Here is a 15,181-nt window from a genome sequence, read left to right as displayed (position 1 = left end):
TCCAAGTATACACAAATATCCGGAGGAGACAACAGAATGCTCAGAAACAGATCCACGTACCTGTGAGCACTTTATGTGTGACAGAGTGGGCCCAGCAGAGGTGTAGGTGAAAGACATAGTTTTCAACCAGGGGTGCTGAGAAGATTATGTACCTACACATCTGTGAAAGAAATGGAACCCCTACCTCACGTCATAGGCAAGTCAACTCCAGATGGATCTGTGAATTAAATGTGAAAGGCAGAGCTACAGACTTTTCAAAGACACTCTAGGAGAATTATCTTCATGACTGTGAGGTAGGGAATGACTTCTTAAGTCATTAAATGCACCAATCATAAAGGAAAATAGGGACAAATCAGACTAAATTAAACTCAAGAAGTTGTTCACCAAAGTGTAGCAACAGAAAGAACATGAAAATGAAAAGGCCGGTCTCGGAATGGAAGGAGATAACTTGCAACAGGTACAGCCAACCAAGACCCATTTTCCAAATACTTAAAGGGCTTCAAACTGATGAGAAAAAAAACAGATGACCGAAGAGGAAAATGGGTAAGCAGCTGGTACAGGCATGGCACATAAGAGGCAGTCTGGATGACCAGTAAACCTTTGGGAGAGGTGTTTCACCTCATCAGCAATCACCCAAGTACCCCTTACAACCATGATGAGGCATCTTTGTACCTGCCAGGCTGACAAAAATTTAAAAGTCTGACTGAGCCAAGTGGTGGCAAACTTATAGAGCAAGGGGAGCTGGAAGACACTGTAGGGGGGAGTGCAGCTTGGTGCAAAGGCTTTGGAAAATAGTTTGACATTATCTAGGAGTTTTGAATGTTGCATATCATGTGACCCCAAGTGTACTTCCAGATACATAACCGAGGACAGTGGTTCTCATGTGTCCCCTGGGGGGCTCCTGGGCCCCACTCCCAGAATTTGAGTCCAAAGGTCTGGGTGGGACCCCAGAATCTGCATTTATAACAAGGCCCCAGGTACTGCTGACACCACTGCCCTGGAGACCACGCTTTGAGCAACACTTAGAGCGATGTGTGCTCATGCACTCTGGGTACGTAGACAGGAAGCGATCATAGAGTCATTGCTGAAAATGTCAGTCCACAATTGAATGAATAAAGAATGGTGTATTCATACAGGGAACACTAGAAAGCTTTGGGAATGAGCGGACCACCACCACTTGCAAAATATGGATGCATCGTCCAAACAATTTGAATGGTTCCTTCCTTTGGGTCTCTGCCTGTAAGCTCTGTCCTAGGGAGGCTTCTTTACCCCCGATTCCTCCACCCCTTACTGCAGCACCTGTCTGCTATTTTTCTAAGAGACAACTCATTGAGACCCCTCAGAATCACCAGCACTACCCAGCCCCCACCTCACAAATCAGACTTTCAACTACTCCAAGCTCCTAAGCTCCAATAATTCCAACCTTGTTGCTTTGTCCCCTGGGGTGATAATGCATGTCATTTTGTTGCCACCTCCAAGAGACACTGAGTTTGCTCTTTACCCTTTGGTTACCTAGTTCACAACCCTATACCTAGTACACAGTCCTTTTTTTTTTCTTCCTTCAAGTTTTGTCTGTTAAAATAAGTCAGTGGCTCTTGTCTTCATGCTTGATGCTTCATGGTCGCCTCTAGAATTGAGCCCACACCCCATGCAGCAAGAGGGGGGACAGGCAAAGGGGACACGCACTGGCCAGCAGCCTCTGCCACTTTCAAAGAGCCTTCCTGGAGGATGGCCAACTGTTCCAGTTTGTCCGGGACCATGGGGTCTCCCAGGATGCAGGACTCTCATCGCTATACCCAAGAAAGTCTAGGCAGACTGGAATGAGCCGGTCATCCTGAGCCCCATGACCTCTGATTAAGCACATTAACCACAGTGACATTGTGGAGCCGCCCCCTTGAGACGTGATCTGGCTGGGCTCAGGCCCAGCCCAGGCAAAATCGGAGTTGTGCGAATGAGGAGGAAGTACAGAACAGACATGGAAGAGGCTGTCAGTGGTTCTGCCCTTGTAACTCCAGACTGTGATCATGAACCACCCTGCACCGCCTGTGAGCATGTGACGGCCAGTGGAGCCCGATGGTGTCCTCCGGTGGACGTGCAGCCCCATCTCCTCGTTCAGACACCGCTTCACTTCTGGCAGCCTAGAGAGGAGAAGTCTCTCCACCCTGGAGCGTTGTAAATCTTGGATGGCTAATTAAAGTCTGTAGGTGAGGGGCTGGGCAGTCAAGGGTGGCTGCTGAGTCATCACGGTCACCGAAGAGAAACATGAAGGTTTTGTAGAAGTTCCATTTGTCTCTCTGTGCATAGGCTCAAGCATGGCTTTTCCCAAGTGGGAATCAGCGGTTTACATTCTTAGTTTTGAGAGAGGCTCAGGGATCTTGGGTCCTGTACTCTTTTTTTTTTTTTTAGTATCTTCTATTTATTTGGTGCTTTTCTCAGACATTAACTATCATTTTATTCTAGGTTTATTCTAAATATCCTCCAGGACCTGCATTTGCTACTCTTGGCGTGGTAAGAAAATGCTTGCCAGGGAGGATTTCCAACCTGGTAAGTGAATATGCCCTCTCATTTCAAATTCAGCAGCTAGCTCCTCATTCTCCATGGCACTGATAAACATAAAAAGAGGGAAGCAAAATGATGTCTTACAGATTTAATCCTTTTTGATTAGCGTAAGCTCTGTAAGACTCTCTTAGCCAGCTTGTCTTTCCCTTTGAATCCTTGATTGGGTAAATGGTGGAGGGGAAATATGATAGGTGGGTACCAGACAGCCAGGGGATGCTGGGCTGTGCACATTTCACATGCATTCTGTGGCCTCCCCGCGCACATCAGCTGCAAAGGTACACACAGAACAGGAGGCCATGTCTCATCTGCTTCCAGTAACCCCAGCGCGGAGTGCGTCTGGTCCGTCCAGCCACACTTTTGATAAATGGCTGGGAGTTGGGCTGGAAGCCAGGGCTTCTCGAATTCCATTTCCTTCTCTAGGCTACAAATTTCTTCACAGACGTGGGAAGCTGCGTTCACTGTTTCCTTTTCTCCCACTTCGAAACAGGGACTGTGGTCATGTGCGTTTAGAAGCGGGTAAGAAACAGGCAGCCGCTCCCTGTGGCCTGGAGTCCGTGACGTCCAATCTCATTTTGTCTTGCTGCGTTTGGCTCCATCGTCTTCCCTGTTCAGACCTCAGAGGATTTCTGGTTGCACTCCTACACTTGGGTCTGTGGGTTTTTTTAAGCTTGAGTTCCGATGATAATTTTAGGTTGAAACATATGAAATTAGTGACCGTGGGCTGCAGTTGACCTTTCTTGAACGGCAGTAGTGATCCAGCCCGATGATGAGCAGCATGACTGAGATCTGGCTTATCTACCAGGCGCTGCACCAAGCCTTCTACACACAGGACCCCCCCATCTAGCCTGGAGGTTTACGGGAAGTGGGGAAAATGAGGCATGGGGTGGGATCGAGTAACGTGCCCAGGGTCACGCAGGTAGTAAGTGTGGGAGCTGCACCTGAAACCTGCGGGGGTTGTCCACGCACCCACTACACCTGTGTGCCGTCAGCTCTCCTAACCTCAGGGGCAGAAGCATATTGTCACCTGTGTGGGTGACGAAGCATTTTGTAGGAAAGATTAAGGGACAGCTTTTTGCCTATGTATTTTAGAAAATTCCCCTTCAGCTAATAAATTTCAGCAATTTGCAAGGAGCAGGGGGTACAGAGAGCCCGAGTGGGCTTTGACAACACCTTGGTCTGGGAGCTAAACCAGCCGCGGCCCTCAGGTGCCCCCCTTCACTTCTTTAAACTTCTGTTCACTTGTCTACACTGTCAAACGGGGCTGGTGATCATGCCTTCACGGGGTCTTTTAGAGAATGAAATAAGATAGTCGAGGTGCTTGCACGGCGCCTGGCACACAGCAAGAGCTCAATAAAGGTTAACGGAAATAAAGTATGATGCAGCGAATTGCCAAAGGGAGAGATCTGCTTGTGGGACTAGTCTGGTTAATTTTTCACCAGCAGCTTCTGTGTGCTGGGACGAGACACATCGAGCTGAGTCTCCATCCTCCCCACTGTCGAACCAGGACAACAATGGTCTCTAACCACCTCCCAAGGATGGATGAGAAGGTGAAACTGCAGGGGTCATGGAGAAGATCGTGCACTCTTAGGTACGAGTGAGACACCGAGAACGGTGAGACTGGGACCCCTAACCCACCCTATCTGAAGGATAGCCCCCGGGTTACAAATAGATGTGACAGCACCCCCCTCCGTTTTGGTATCTGCTAGCAAATCGGATTAAAACAAAAACAAAAACAAAAAAAATGACTTTGAACAGAACAGAAGCAAAGTATTGTTTTAAGACATGAAAACATGATCCTTAACATGATGTGGGCGGGATATTTCCTGATACCTAAATTTGCATCTTGTTCTGTCTGCATTTATTTCTGGAAGTAGCCAAGCCTTGTGTGCCCTTGTTTGGGGGCAGCTGGAATTGCAGAACTGAAAGCACCAGCTTCCAGTTTGGAGGGTGATGCTAGAGCCTCCAAGGAGAGAGGAGAGGGAAGGGTCCCAGGAGGGGCACTCAGGCTGCCCCAAGATGCTTTCTCCTCTAAAGTTTTCCCTTCTTACCCATTTCCCACGCACAGAATCATCCATCATGGATGATCCTGCTGCTTTCACTAAGCACCTGGCTTGCGGTTCATCCGTATTGTCCCACATATCAGCAGTCCCGCCTTGTTAGTGCTGATCGCGCTTGATTGTAGGACTCTACCGGTTTAAAAAAAAAACAGTCAGCCCACTGGTTGATAGACCCATGATCGTTTTCAGTTTGGGTTTCATGAGTAATTCTGCTCTAGACATTCATGGAGTGGTCTTCGGCATGTGTGTTCATTTCTCTTGAGCAGGTTCCTCGGGGTGGAAGTGCTGGGTTGCACCCTGAGTGTATGTTTAACTTTTCACTAGACTGTTTTGCCAGGTGAGGCCTGGCTGCACAAGGGCGTGAGGGAGCATTTTGGGTGGCAGAAACATTCTAAATAATACCGGAAGACTGGACAGGGTGACAGTTCGTGAATTTGATACGGAGATTCTACCTCCATAAAGTTGTTAAAAAATGAGAATCTGAACACCGGCCAGAAACGTGGTCATATTACGGCATTGTTGGGATTCTTTTATGGGTGATAATATCGTGGTTATGTTGGTTGTTGTTGTTTTTTTTTTTTTAAGCAAACTCTTGTAGAGATACACACTGAGTTACAGGAAATGATATAATGCCTGAGATTTGCTCCGAAATAACTCAGGAGGATTTGGGTGGCTTATTGATGAAACAAGCCTGACCCGACGTGGATTCTTGTGGAGGCTGGGCGACGGGTCCATGGAGATTTATTTTCTTATTCTGTCCTCTTCTCTACATGTTTGATGTGTTTCCATATTTCAAAGTTTGCAAAGATGCACTTAAGAGTCTCTCAAAAGAGCTGAATTGGCGGAGTCCTCCAGTGGTCACTGACGAAATGAGGTTGGAATGAGGCAGTGGCTACATATTGTTTCTGCCCGCTCAGCACACCCTCCCCCTCCCAGACCTGGGCCCAGAGCCCCTGCCAGCCAATCAGCCGCCATGTCCTGGGCATTCCTGCCCCGCTCGGCTGGTGTGGGATGGTGCAAGAAGGGGAGAAGCCTGAGCTGATCGATCCCCATGGGCCCCCGCCACCCCCACCCCCCCGGGCCGAGAGAGCAGCCTTGGGGTGATGCTGCCATAAATCCCCAGGACAGCTGACTCCTGCCCTTTCCGGAAACCTGCATCTTGGCTTTTTTGGTTCTGTGAACTGCCCAGCAACACGCCGATAAATTCCCTTCGTGTTTAAGTTGGCCGTCGTTTGTTTCCGTGGCTGAAGACCAAAGCCACCCCGGGGCAGACACAGCTCGTGGCTCGCCAGACACTGCATGTTCCTTCGGCGTCTGCACTGCCCTCCCGTGGCGGATTCAGCTCTGGGCGCAGGCCCCCTGGACACTGCGACTTGCACAAGGCGATCTGACAAGTAAGAGTGGAAGGAATACACACGACACAGAGACACCAAATTGAGACCTAGGAGCCCTTGCTCTGCTCAAACACAAATCGAAAGCATCGTCACGAAGACAGAAACATCGATTGGACCAAAGAAGCGTCACTGGCCTCTAACACACCCCCCCGGCAGAAATATAATGGGAGGCACAAATGCAATTCTAAATTTTCTAGGTGCTGCATTAAAATGGTGAGAAGAGGGGCGCCTGGGTGGCTCAGTCGGTTAAGCGACTGCCTTCGACTCAGGTCATGGTCCCAGGGTCCTGGGATCGAGCCCCGCACTGGGCTCCCAGCTCCGTGGGAAGCCTGCTTCTCCCTCTCCCACTCCCCCTGCTTGTGTTCCCTCTCTCGCTGTGTCTCTCTCTGTCAAATAAATAAATAAAGTTTTTTTAAAAAATGGTGAAAAGAAGTAAGTGACATTAATTTTAGTATTCCCTTTATTTAACCCAGTATATCCCAAATATTATCATTTCAAACTGTAACCCATATAAAACTATGAATATAGTAATAATATGTTGCTTTTTTTTTTTTAACTAAGTCTTTGAAACCCGTAGTATGGTGTATTTGACACCTGCATCTCAGTTTGGATCAGCCACATTTCAAATGCTCAATGGCTGCCTGACCGGTGACTGCGTGTTGGAACCGCAGGGGCTATAAGCTGTCCCTCAGGTATTCCTGCCCATGTTCGGGATCGTGAAGCCTTAGAATGGCCACCACATCGCCACACCGTAATGCTTCACGGACTGGGCTCTGACCTGAGGCCGGGAAGCCTGGCGTGACCCCGTAGATGCACGAAACCTTCGCTGAGAAGCAGAAACGGAGCTGCTGAAGGATCACTTACAATCACTTCCCGTTTCTAGTCCTGCGCGCCAGGGGCAGAGATGCCATGGCTCTGGTCCACGTTTCGCGAGGAAGGTGGAAAATGAACAGCTCTTCTCAGATGCCTCAGAGAAGCCACACCAGAGAGACAGCGGACGCAGAGAGCCACAACCTCCCAGAGCGCGAGCCCGAGAACAGGAAGCACCAGGGGAGCCCGCAGGGGCAGGAAAGCCAACCCTGCATGATGCGATGCTGGACACGTCTGAGAGCTAAAGACGCTCACTTCTGGGGGTCCTGGCACTTTCTCAGGTTTCCCCACCCCATCAGGTCTTCACGGTAAAGATCAGAAAAAAATATCCCCTGGCACGTCCATCGTGCAATGCTCTTGCAGTACGTCCAGAGCGCTCTCCTTTGCAAGACCTGCCCGGCTGAGCAGCTTCTGGGGGCTTCCGTGGAGCTGGCCTTCGGGCTAAGAGTCTTGCTGTCTTCACTTCCAAGTCTATTCTTATAAAACACGTTGCGTTTCTCGGAGTGACGTGAGTGAGTTCGTGAGTGTCTTGCAGGCCTATTGACGTTCTCTTTTAAGCTCTCCCACAGGCCCCTAAGTCCGTATTACAGCAGAGGATGCCCAATAACTTGTCCACGGTCACATGGCGAGCTCCAAAGTCTGTGCCCCCTCCAGCGTCCCTCCATGCCGCTCTGTCTTAACTGGCCACTCCACCGTCCAACCAGCTCAGAGCTGGCCTTCCTCAGACCGCTCCCATGGTTATCACCTGCAGATTGTCGGGCTGCTACAGAGATGTGTGGAGCGTCTCCTCCTCCATTCCATTCCTCTCCTGGTGGCCACACTCCTTTGGGGTCCCCTCCTGTACTGAACTGGGCTGACCTTGTAACCACGGGGATATTGTAGAAATGGCAGGGTGGGGCTTCTGTGGGTCATACAGAGACCTTGCAGCCCCCGCTCTGCTGTCTGTTGGATCCCGCACTCCGAGGGAAGCCAGCCACCACGTTGGAGGATGCTCGAGCCGCCCCGTGGGGAGGTCACCCAGCTGCTAAGGGACGCAGGCCTCCAGGCAGCAGCATCGGCGAGCCGCCCGGTGCCTGAGCTTGCCGCCTCGGAGGCGGATCCTCCAGGCTCAGGCAGACTTCCTGAAGAGGCAGCCCCGACCAACATCTTGACAGACACAACCTCGTGAGAGACCCCCAAGCCAGAACCGCCCAGGTGAGTCTGCCCCTTTTTCTAAGCGCCAACACCAGGGTATTCCGCCAAGAGTACTTTCCACCCGTGCCCTGGTTTCAGCAATGTCCTGTGCTGTCAAAGTCAGACACAGCTGTTCCTGAACTGGTGTTTCAGGAACGTAGGGTGGCTGGGGGTGGTAGGCTGTAAAAGAAAAACAAGTCAGCCTGCTCCCCGGGAGCTCTGGACACAGGGCTCACGTCTCTCGGGTTCTTGGGCTGTGGTCTCAAATGAGCAAGGAGGTGTTTCTATGGAGGATTGTTCTCTCTCTCTCTCTGTCCCTCTCTGGCTGTCTTTCGCAGTCCTGCCCAGTAATGGCCAGAGGTCCCGTGGCTGCATGACGTGAGGCCCTCGGGACTCAGCAAAGAGGCAGGAAGCGGTACTGGGGCCGCAGGAAGGATCCCAGAAGGCTGAGGCTGTCGCAGGAAGGGACACTCAGCAGACAGGAAGAGGATGAGAAGACGGTGGTCTGAGTTCCCCAAGCATTCATGAGCTCCCACTCCTCGAGGATGCTGGTGTGGACCAGCAGCTTCCAGACTTGGAGGCCTCTCCTCCTCAGCCCCATCCTCCTGCCTTCAGACTCAGCCAGCTCTGGGGCTCCATCAGCCTCCGGGCTCATGCTGGGGTCCTGCTCTGCTGCTTTGCACATATCTGCCCCAGACCAGGAGACCAAGTGAAAACCCCTCAGAGCTGTTGGGGGCCCACCGTCGCTTCTTTGTGGGTCTTGTGCAGCTACTCCGTCCCTGGCATGGTTCCTGACTTGGGAGGATGAAGAGAGGAGCGAGCCAAGACAGTAGCCCGGCCACACCCCAGCCGGCGGTCAGCACGGCAGCCACCTGGCTCTCCAGATCCAGCACCGGAAACATGGCCCATGCCACTGAGGAGTGGAAAGTTTCATTTTACTTCATTTTAATTAGAATATACATAAAATACACATTTTAATTAGAATATACATAAATAGCCAGTTGTGGCTCGCGGCTTCTGATTCGGGCAGCGTGGTTCTTAATCTTTGTTTGGGGGTCTATAAACGCAAGCTCTGTAGAGTTGCTGTTCTAATTTGTAAAAAGATACTATTTACACAGAGTAAAATTCACTTTTTTTAGTAGATGGTTTTGCTACTTTTGACAGATACACAGGGTCACACAATCGCCACCACAATCACCCCCCCCCCCCAGAAAATTCCCGCATGTCATTTTTGGGTCAGCCTCTCCCCAGACCTCCGGCCCCCAGGCACCCACTCCCCTGTTTCTGTCTCTACAGTTGTGCTTTGCCCAGAATGTCCTACAAATGAGGGCACACCCAGTGCGTCCGGGGGTTCCCCCGTGCTGTTCCACGCGTTCGCACTTTGCTCGTTTTCATCGGTGCCGTGAATTCCATCACGTGGCTGTGCGGCAGTTTGTTTATCCACCCCCTGGCCGAGGTTCATTTGGGTGGTTGGGCTGTTTCCAGTGTTTGGTGGTGAGTATTTGTGTACAGGTCCTTGTGTCAACACAAGTTTCCGTTTTGCTTGGGTTAAAGCCTAGCGATGGGACTGCCAGCCATCAGGTCAGTCTGCTGAACTTGATGAGAAACCGCCAGACCGTTTTCTCAAGCGCTCGCTCTGTTGAGGAGCCTGCCGTTGCTCATAGGCAGGGACGGTTGGCTTCATCATTTCCTTTAAGTAATTTTAATAGGTGTCTAGTGATATCTCCTTGTTGTTTTAACTTGCTCCTAACATGCAATGAGGTTGAGCCTCTTTTCCTGTGCTTGTCTGTCATCCATATATCTTCTTGGATAAATAATCTGTTCACATGTTTTGTCTTTTCTTTCTTTCTTTTTTTAATGGGCTCTTTCTCCAGGTAGCTCATTGCCTCTTTTCAACACAGCCTTACTTGTCACCTCCCGATTCAGCCTACTTCTCTTGTTGATGGTTTAGTACCTTGGAGTTACTTCTGTTCCTTTCTTTTTCTGCAGCCAGCTCCAGAGGCTTCTATCAGGGTAAGAGCCTGGATATCGTAGGATCCAAAAGGTTGACAAGGTTCTCTCTGGCAAGCCATTCATTGCTCCTTTTTTGAGTGCATGCTTTGTGAAGCAGCTTCAGCATGCCCTCTAGACCTGGACAGAGTGAGACAAGAATTCAGCATCTCGTATTTTGGTTCTTCAGTGGTCTTTTACTGGCCCTTCTCTTGCGCTCTCTGCTGAAGCTATCAGTATATCCAGTGGCTTGCTGTTGGAGGAAGGAATTGCAAATGTTGGGGTGTCTAGACTTCGCAAGGTCACTGGGCGTCAGCCCTGCAAGCTCCTGGTGTTATCACCGTGCAGGTTCTTGCTCCTCGGGAAAAGAGTTGTATAGCTTTGTCAGTCTGTGCGTAAGCCTTCACATTTCATATTAAGTGCAGCCAGAGGGGCCTGGAGGTACATACGCATCTCTTGTCCTCAAACAGACCTGGCATTAAAAAGCTAGAAGTCACCTCAGATGAGCCAGAAGAAAGAACCTTGGAGGTTACATGTAAACCTCTCACTCTTAAAAATACAGATACCGTTGGAAAACACACCACATGAATTTTACCATCTTAAACATTTTAAGTACACAGTTTGGTGGTGTTGCGTACATTCACATTATTGTGCAACCGTCACCACCATCCACCACCAAAACTTCTTTATCTTGCAAAACCGAAACTGTCCCCATTAGCTCTCCATTCTCCGCCCCTCCGCCCAGCCCCTGGCGCCCACCCTTCTACTGTCTCTAAGAACTTGACCACTCTCGGGAATCTTACAGGATTTGTCTGTCTTTCTGTGGCTGGCTGATTTCTCTTAGCACAGCGCCCTCCAGCTTCCTCCACGTGGTAGCAGGTGTCAGTCGGCTTCCTTTTCAAGGCTGAGCGATATTCCCTTGGCTGTGCATCCCACACATGTCGATGGAAATTTGGCTCCCGCCTTTTGGCAATTGTGAATAATGCTGCTGTGAACATGGGTGTACAAATACCTTTTCAAAACCCTGCTTTCTGTCCTTTTTGGTTCTATACCTAGAAGTCCAGTTGCTGGATCATATGGTCCTTTTATGTTTAATGTTTTGAGGAACTGCCATATTGTTTTCTCTAGCGGCTGCACCATTCTACCTTCTTACCACGAGTGTGTATGTAAATGCCTTTGGATGACATAAATATTGCTGGAATCCCCCAAGGTCTGTCCACCTCGCTCCTTCAACACCCCCTTGCCTGGGCCACCACCTTCCCAACTGGCCCCTCACAGTCACTGACCCCTTTCTGATCCAGGCTTCACACACAGCCAGTGATTCTAATTCAGATATGTGGGTCTGCATGCTGCCCTTCTGCCCACAACCCCTCACTGGTTTCCATGGCTGGTGGAATGAGACCTAAATCTGTACATGACCCAAATGGCCCTTTAGGCTCTTTTGCCTAATCGGGTTCAGCTGACATGGTTGCTGTCGCTTCCACCCCCAGGGACCTGTCAATCCCCCTGAAGGTGCCACCCTCCCTTCCTTAACACATGCTGTCCCCTGGCTGGAATGCCATCCCCCAGGCCCCCAAACCCTCTCTTCCCCCCAAATCATCCTTGGGATGTGTCATTTCTTCCCTAAGGATCCCTGACCCCCTTTTTACTGTCCTCCTCCCTCTGTCAAGTAGGTTCTCTTGTTACAGCTTTTCATAAAAATGTGTTACTTGCCCGCCCCCCAAACACTTGCCTATCTACGTTTGTATCTATCTATGTATTCGCTCAGGTGATGATTGGACCAATATGTACTGCAGGTCCAGCCGGAAAGTGAGTAAGCAGGCAGGCTTCCCACCCCGGGGGGGCCCATCTCCCTGCACCCTCGCGGGTCATGACCCAGCAATGCCTCGCAGGCCTGGCGACCTGACTCAGGTCTGCGGCTCCCACCGAACGGTCAGCTCCACCACGGAGGGTCTGGGTTCTCACACTCGATAATTATTATTTTTTTTTAACTTTATTTATTTATCTGACAGAGAGAGAACAAGTAGGCAGAGAGACAGGCAGAGGGAGAGGGAGAAGCAGACTCCCCGCTGAGCAGGGAGCCCGATGCGGGACTCCATCCCAGGACCCTGGGATCCTGACCTGAGCCGAAGGCAGCCGCTTAACCGGCTGAGTCACCCAGGCGCCCCCCTCGATAATTATTAAATGTTGGAAACGTTGCCACCTTTCTTAGGGGACCCGGCTGAAGGAGGAAGGCATGACCAGCACACTGGAGCACTAACGGGGTCCGAGCCCCGATGCCCCACTGGCCGGGCATCTGCCTCCCCGATGAGCCAGCCGGGCAATGGTTTTAAGGGTAAGGCGGTTTCTGCCGCCCTTGAGCTGGTGCCCGGCGTGGGTCCCCCCAGGGGTATCTGAGCTGGCTGTTTGTCGAGCGAATAAACGACTCCAAAAAGGCACACAGGGCATGAGGGACCGCAAGCATCTTTAGGTAAACTTCAGTTACAGTTCGAAAACCCTTCTTTCGGGGGCTCGAGTTCAGGGTGGGCGGAGGGAGGGAGCGACTCGGGCCCCGGAGACTGCTGAGGTCGCTTGTCCCTGTCCCCAGTGAGCCGGGAGCAAAACCTGCCAGTGAGATTTCCGCGGCTTCCCCTCCGCGGTCCCTCCAGGACGCGGCGGGAGCTGGGGGCGGGGCAGAGCGGCGCGGCGCACACCTCCCCGGCCCGCCCCGGGAGCGCCGGCGGGCGGGGCGCGCGCGCGCTCGGCCTCCGACTCCGCTCCGCCGCGATCCGGCCCGGGATGCCGCGCCCGCCCGCCCGCGCCCGCCGAGCCCCGCCCCCCGGCGCCGCGCCGCCGCCGGAGGCCGCTCGGAGCTGCGCGAACATGGCCGAAGTCGGCGAGGACAGCGGGGCCCGCGCCCTGCTGGCGCTGCGCTCGGCGCCCTGCAGCCCCGTGCTGTGCGCCGCCGCCGCCGCCGCCGCCGCCTTCCCCGCCGCCGCGGCGCCCGCGGCCCCGTCGCCGCCGCCGCCCGCCCAGCCCCCGCCGCCGCCGCCGCCGCCGCCGCCGCCGCTGCCGGGCGCGATCGCGGGGGGCGCGATCTCCGGGGGCGCGGGGGCCGCGGCGGGTGAGGCCCTGGTGGCCGCGGCGGCCGCCTCGGTGCGCCGGAGCCCCGGGCCCGCGCTGGCGCGCCTCGAGGGCCGCGAGTTCGAGTTCCTCATGCGGCAGCCCAGCGTCACCATCGGCCGCAACTCGTCGCAGGGCTCGGTGGACCTGAGCATGGGCCTGTCGAGCTTCATCTCGCGGCGCCACCTGCAGCTCACCTTCCAGGAGCCGCACTTCTACCTGCGCTGCCTGGGCAAGAACGGCGTCTTCGTGGACGGGGCCTTCCAGCGGCGCGGCGCGCCCGCCCTGCAGCTGCCCAAACAGTGAGTGCCACGGCCCCCGCCCGGCCTGGGCCCGGAGGCCGCCCTGGCCCGGGGCCCGACCACCCGCCATCCCGGAAGCCTTGCCTGACCTAGACCCCGGGTCTCCCCCACCCCTGGCCCGCCTCCGGAGACGTCTTCGAGCCCGCCCAGCCGGGGTGGGCCTCGGGGACGCTGCTCTCCGACGAGGTCTGAGCTGTGCTCAGCCTGGACAAGGGGGTCCACTCCCGACCTCCACCCTGCCCCGGCCTTGGGCTCCGAGGGTTTCCCGGGCCCCGCCTGGCCTGCACCATAAGGGTCGCCTTTGCCCCTGCCAGGCCTGCACCGGAGGACACCCCTGACCCTCGCCCGGCCTGGGTCCCGAGGGGCTGCCCCACTCCACAACTGGTCTGAATCCCGGGGTCGCCCTTGCATGCACTCCTGAGAAGGAGAGCATCAGGTGGTTTCGGGGGGGGAGGTGTGCCTCCCCCCACTCCCTGCAGTAGGGGCCAGCGTCTGAACGGCAGTGACTTGGGCTGGCCAGGGACGTTCCCATCCTGCGGGCAGGGGGCCAGGACAGGAAGTGCTCTCTTCTCAGTGTCCCTGAAGACGAAGCCCCTGGGACAGGACAGTGGTACCCAGCGCTCGGGCCTTCCTAGCACAGCTGGGATTCCTGGGACGGAAGGGGAAACAGCCGGGCATGGGGGCCAGGTCAGGGAGAAGGCAGCCCCCGGCATCCCTAGGGGTGGCTGGGTCACCAATGCCCCAAGGGTGCTTTTAGGGACATTCACTCTCTTTCTCTTATCTTCTGGTTCCCATGTCCACTTTTCTCCCCCATGGGCTGTCCCCTATGATCCTTGCTTTCTCAAGATCTGTTGATCAGGAGAAAGCCTGTTTACCCTGCTTCCTCTTCGGGCACTTTCTGTTTCTGTGTAAGTGCCTTTAACCCCTCACTAGTGTTTATATTTCTCCAATGGGTTTCCTGTTCCACACTTGTCTCTGATGGTCTCATTATTCTTGTATGAGAGAGCCCAGGGGATTTTTGCTGGGGTGATTCCCAGCGCCCAAAGCTTGCTTCTGTAAACTTCTCCCCTCCCTAAGGTCTTGGTGTGTCTGGTTGTAAATATTGCATCGAATGGTTTGCCAGTGTAGCATTAACAGTGACTCACTCCTGCTTAGGGTGTGAGAGGGAGAGCATACCTTTATTTTACAAACGTGAAAGGTATGTATTTCGTGAAAGGTATGTATTTCGATAAAACCGGGGCTTGGTGAGTAACAAAGTTATTCTGTCCAATCTTTGTTACTATTTTGTTCTCTTTTCCATAACCCGCTACATCTCTAATCTGGGCCAGTAAATACATTTCAGGGCCAGTGCCTCCTCTCGTGAGAAGGTGACAGGCAAACAGCTTCGTCCCCTCCCTGCCCCTGGGCTCTTAGAGGCCTGTTCTGCTAATGCACCTTTACATAATTCAGTCGGATTTGCAGAGCTCCCTGCCCCTCTGTTGAGTAGGTGCACTCCTGACTGGGGCCTGGCTCACTGAATCCAGAGCACACTAGCATCTTCTCTAACTTAAGGAGAAGGAATGCCAGCCCCCCGAGGCCTCGGATCATCCTCTGAATAGGCCAGTTCCAGGTCCATTGTTTATAACGTGTGGGGGTGTTGGTGGCCCCTGGCAGGTTTGCGTCAAGGGGCTTGGCTTCTGGGTGGGCACGTCGCAGAGCGCTGTGCTGTGACCGACAGCCTGGGCACTTGACCGCT

General features: G+C 53.3%; 1 protein-coding gene across 4 annotated transcripts in view; it reads left to right on the top strand.

The window, feature by feature from the left end:
• Window positions 1-15,181, top strand: part of FOXK1 (forkhead box K1) — an 84,065-nt gene that overhangs the window by 8,449 nt on the left and 60,435 nt on the right. For 2 of the 4 annotated variants that reach the window (XM_064593367.1, XM_045875890.3), the window contains exon 1: window positions 12,890-13,446. In XM_064593367.1, the coding sequence (XP_064449437.1) occupies window positions 12,905-13,446 (542 nt within the window). In that variant the 5' untranslated portion in view covers window positions 12,890-12,904. Of the gene's footprint in view, window positions 1-2,188; window positions 2,205-2,460; window positions 2,545-3,046; window positions 4,148-12,889; window positions 13,447-15,181 lie in introns of those variants that run through there. The other 2 variants (XM_064593369.1, XM_064593368.1) reach the window with 2 other exon arrangements.

This window comes from Mirounga angustirostris, unplaced genomic scaffold, assembly GCF_029215605.1.
Source record: "Mirounga angustirostris isolate CCGP_5_RB_7025 unplaced genomic scaffold, mMirAng1.0.hap1 SCAF_5, whole genome shotgun sequence".
In the NCBI taxonomy this organism is placed as follows: Eukaryota; Metazoa; Chordata; class Mammalia; order Carnivora; family Phocidae; genus Mirounga; species Mirounga angustirostris.
This window is presented reverse-complemented; position numbering and strand designations above follow the sequence as displayed.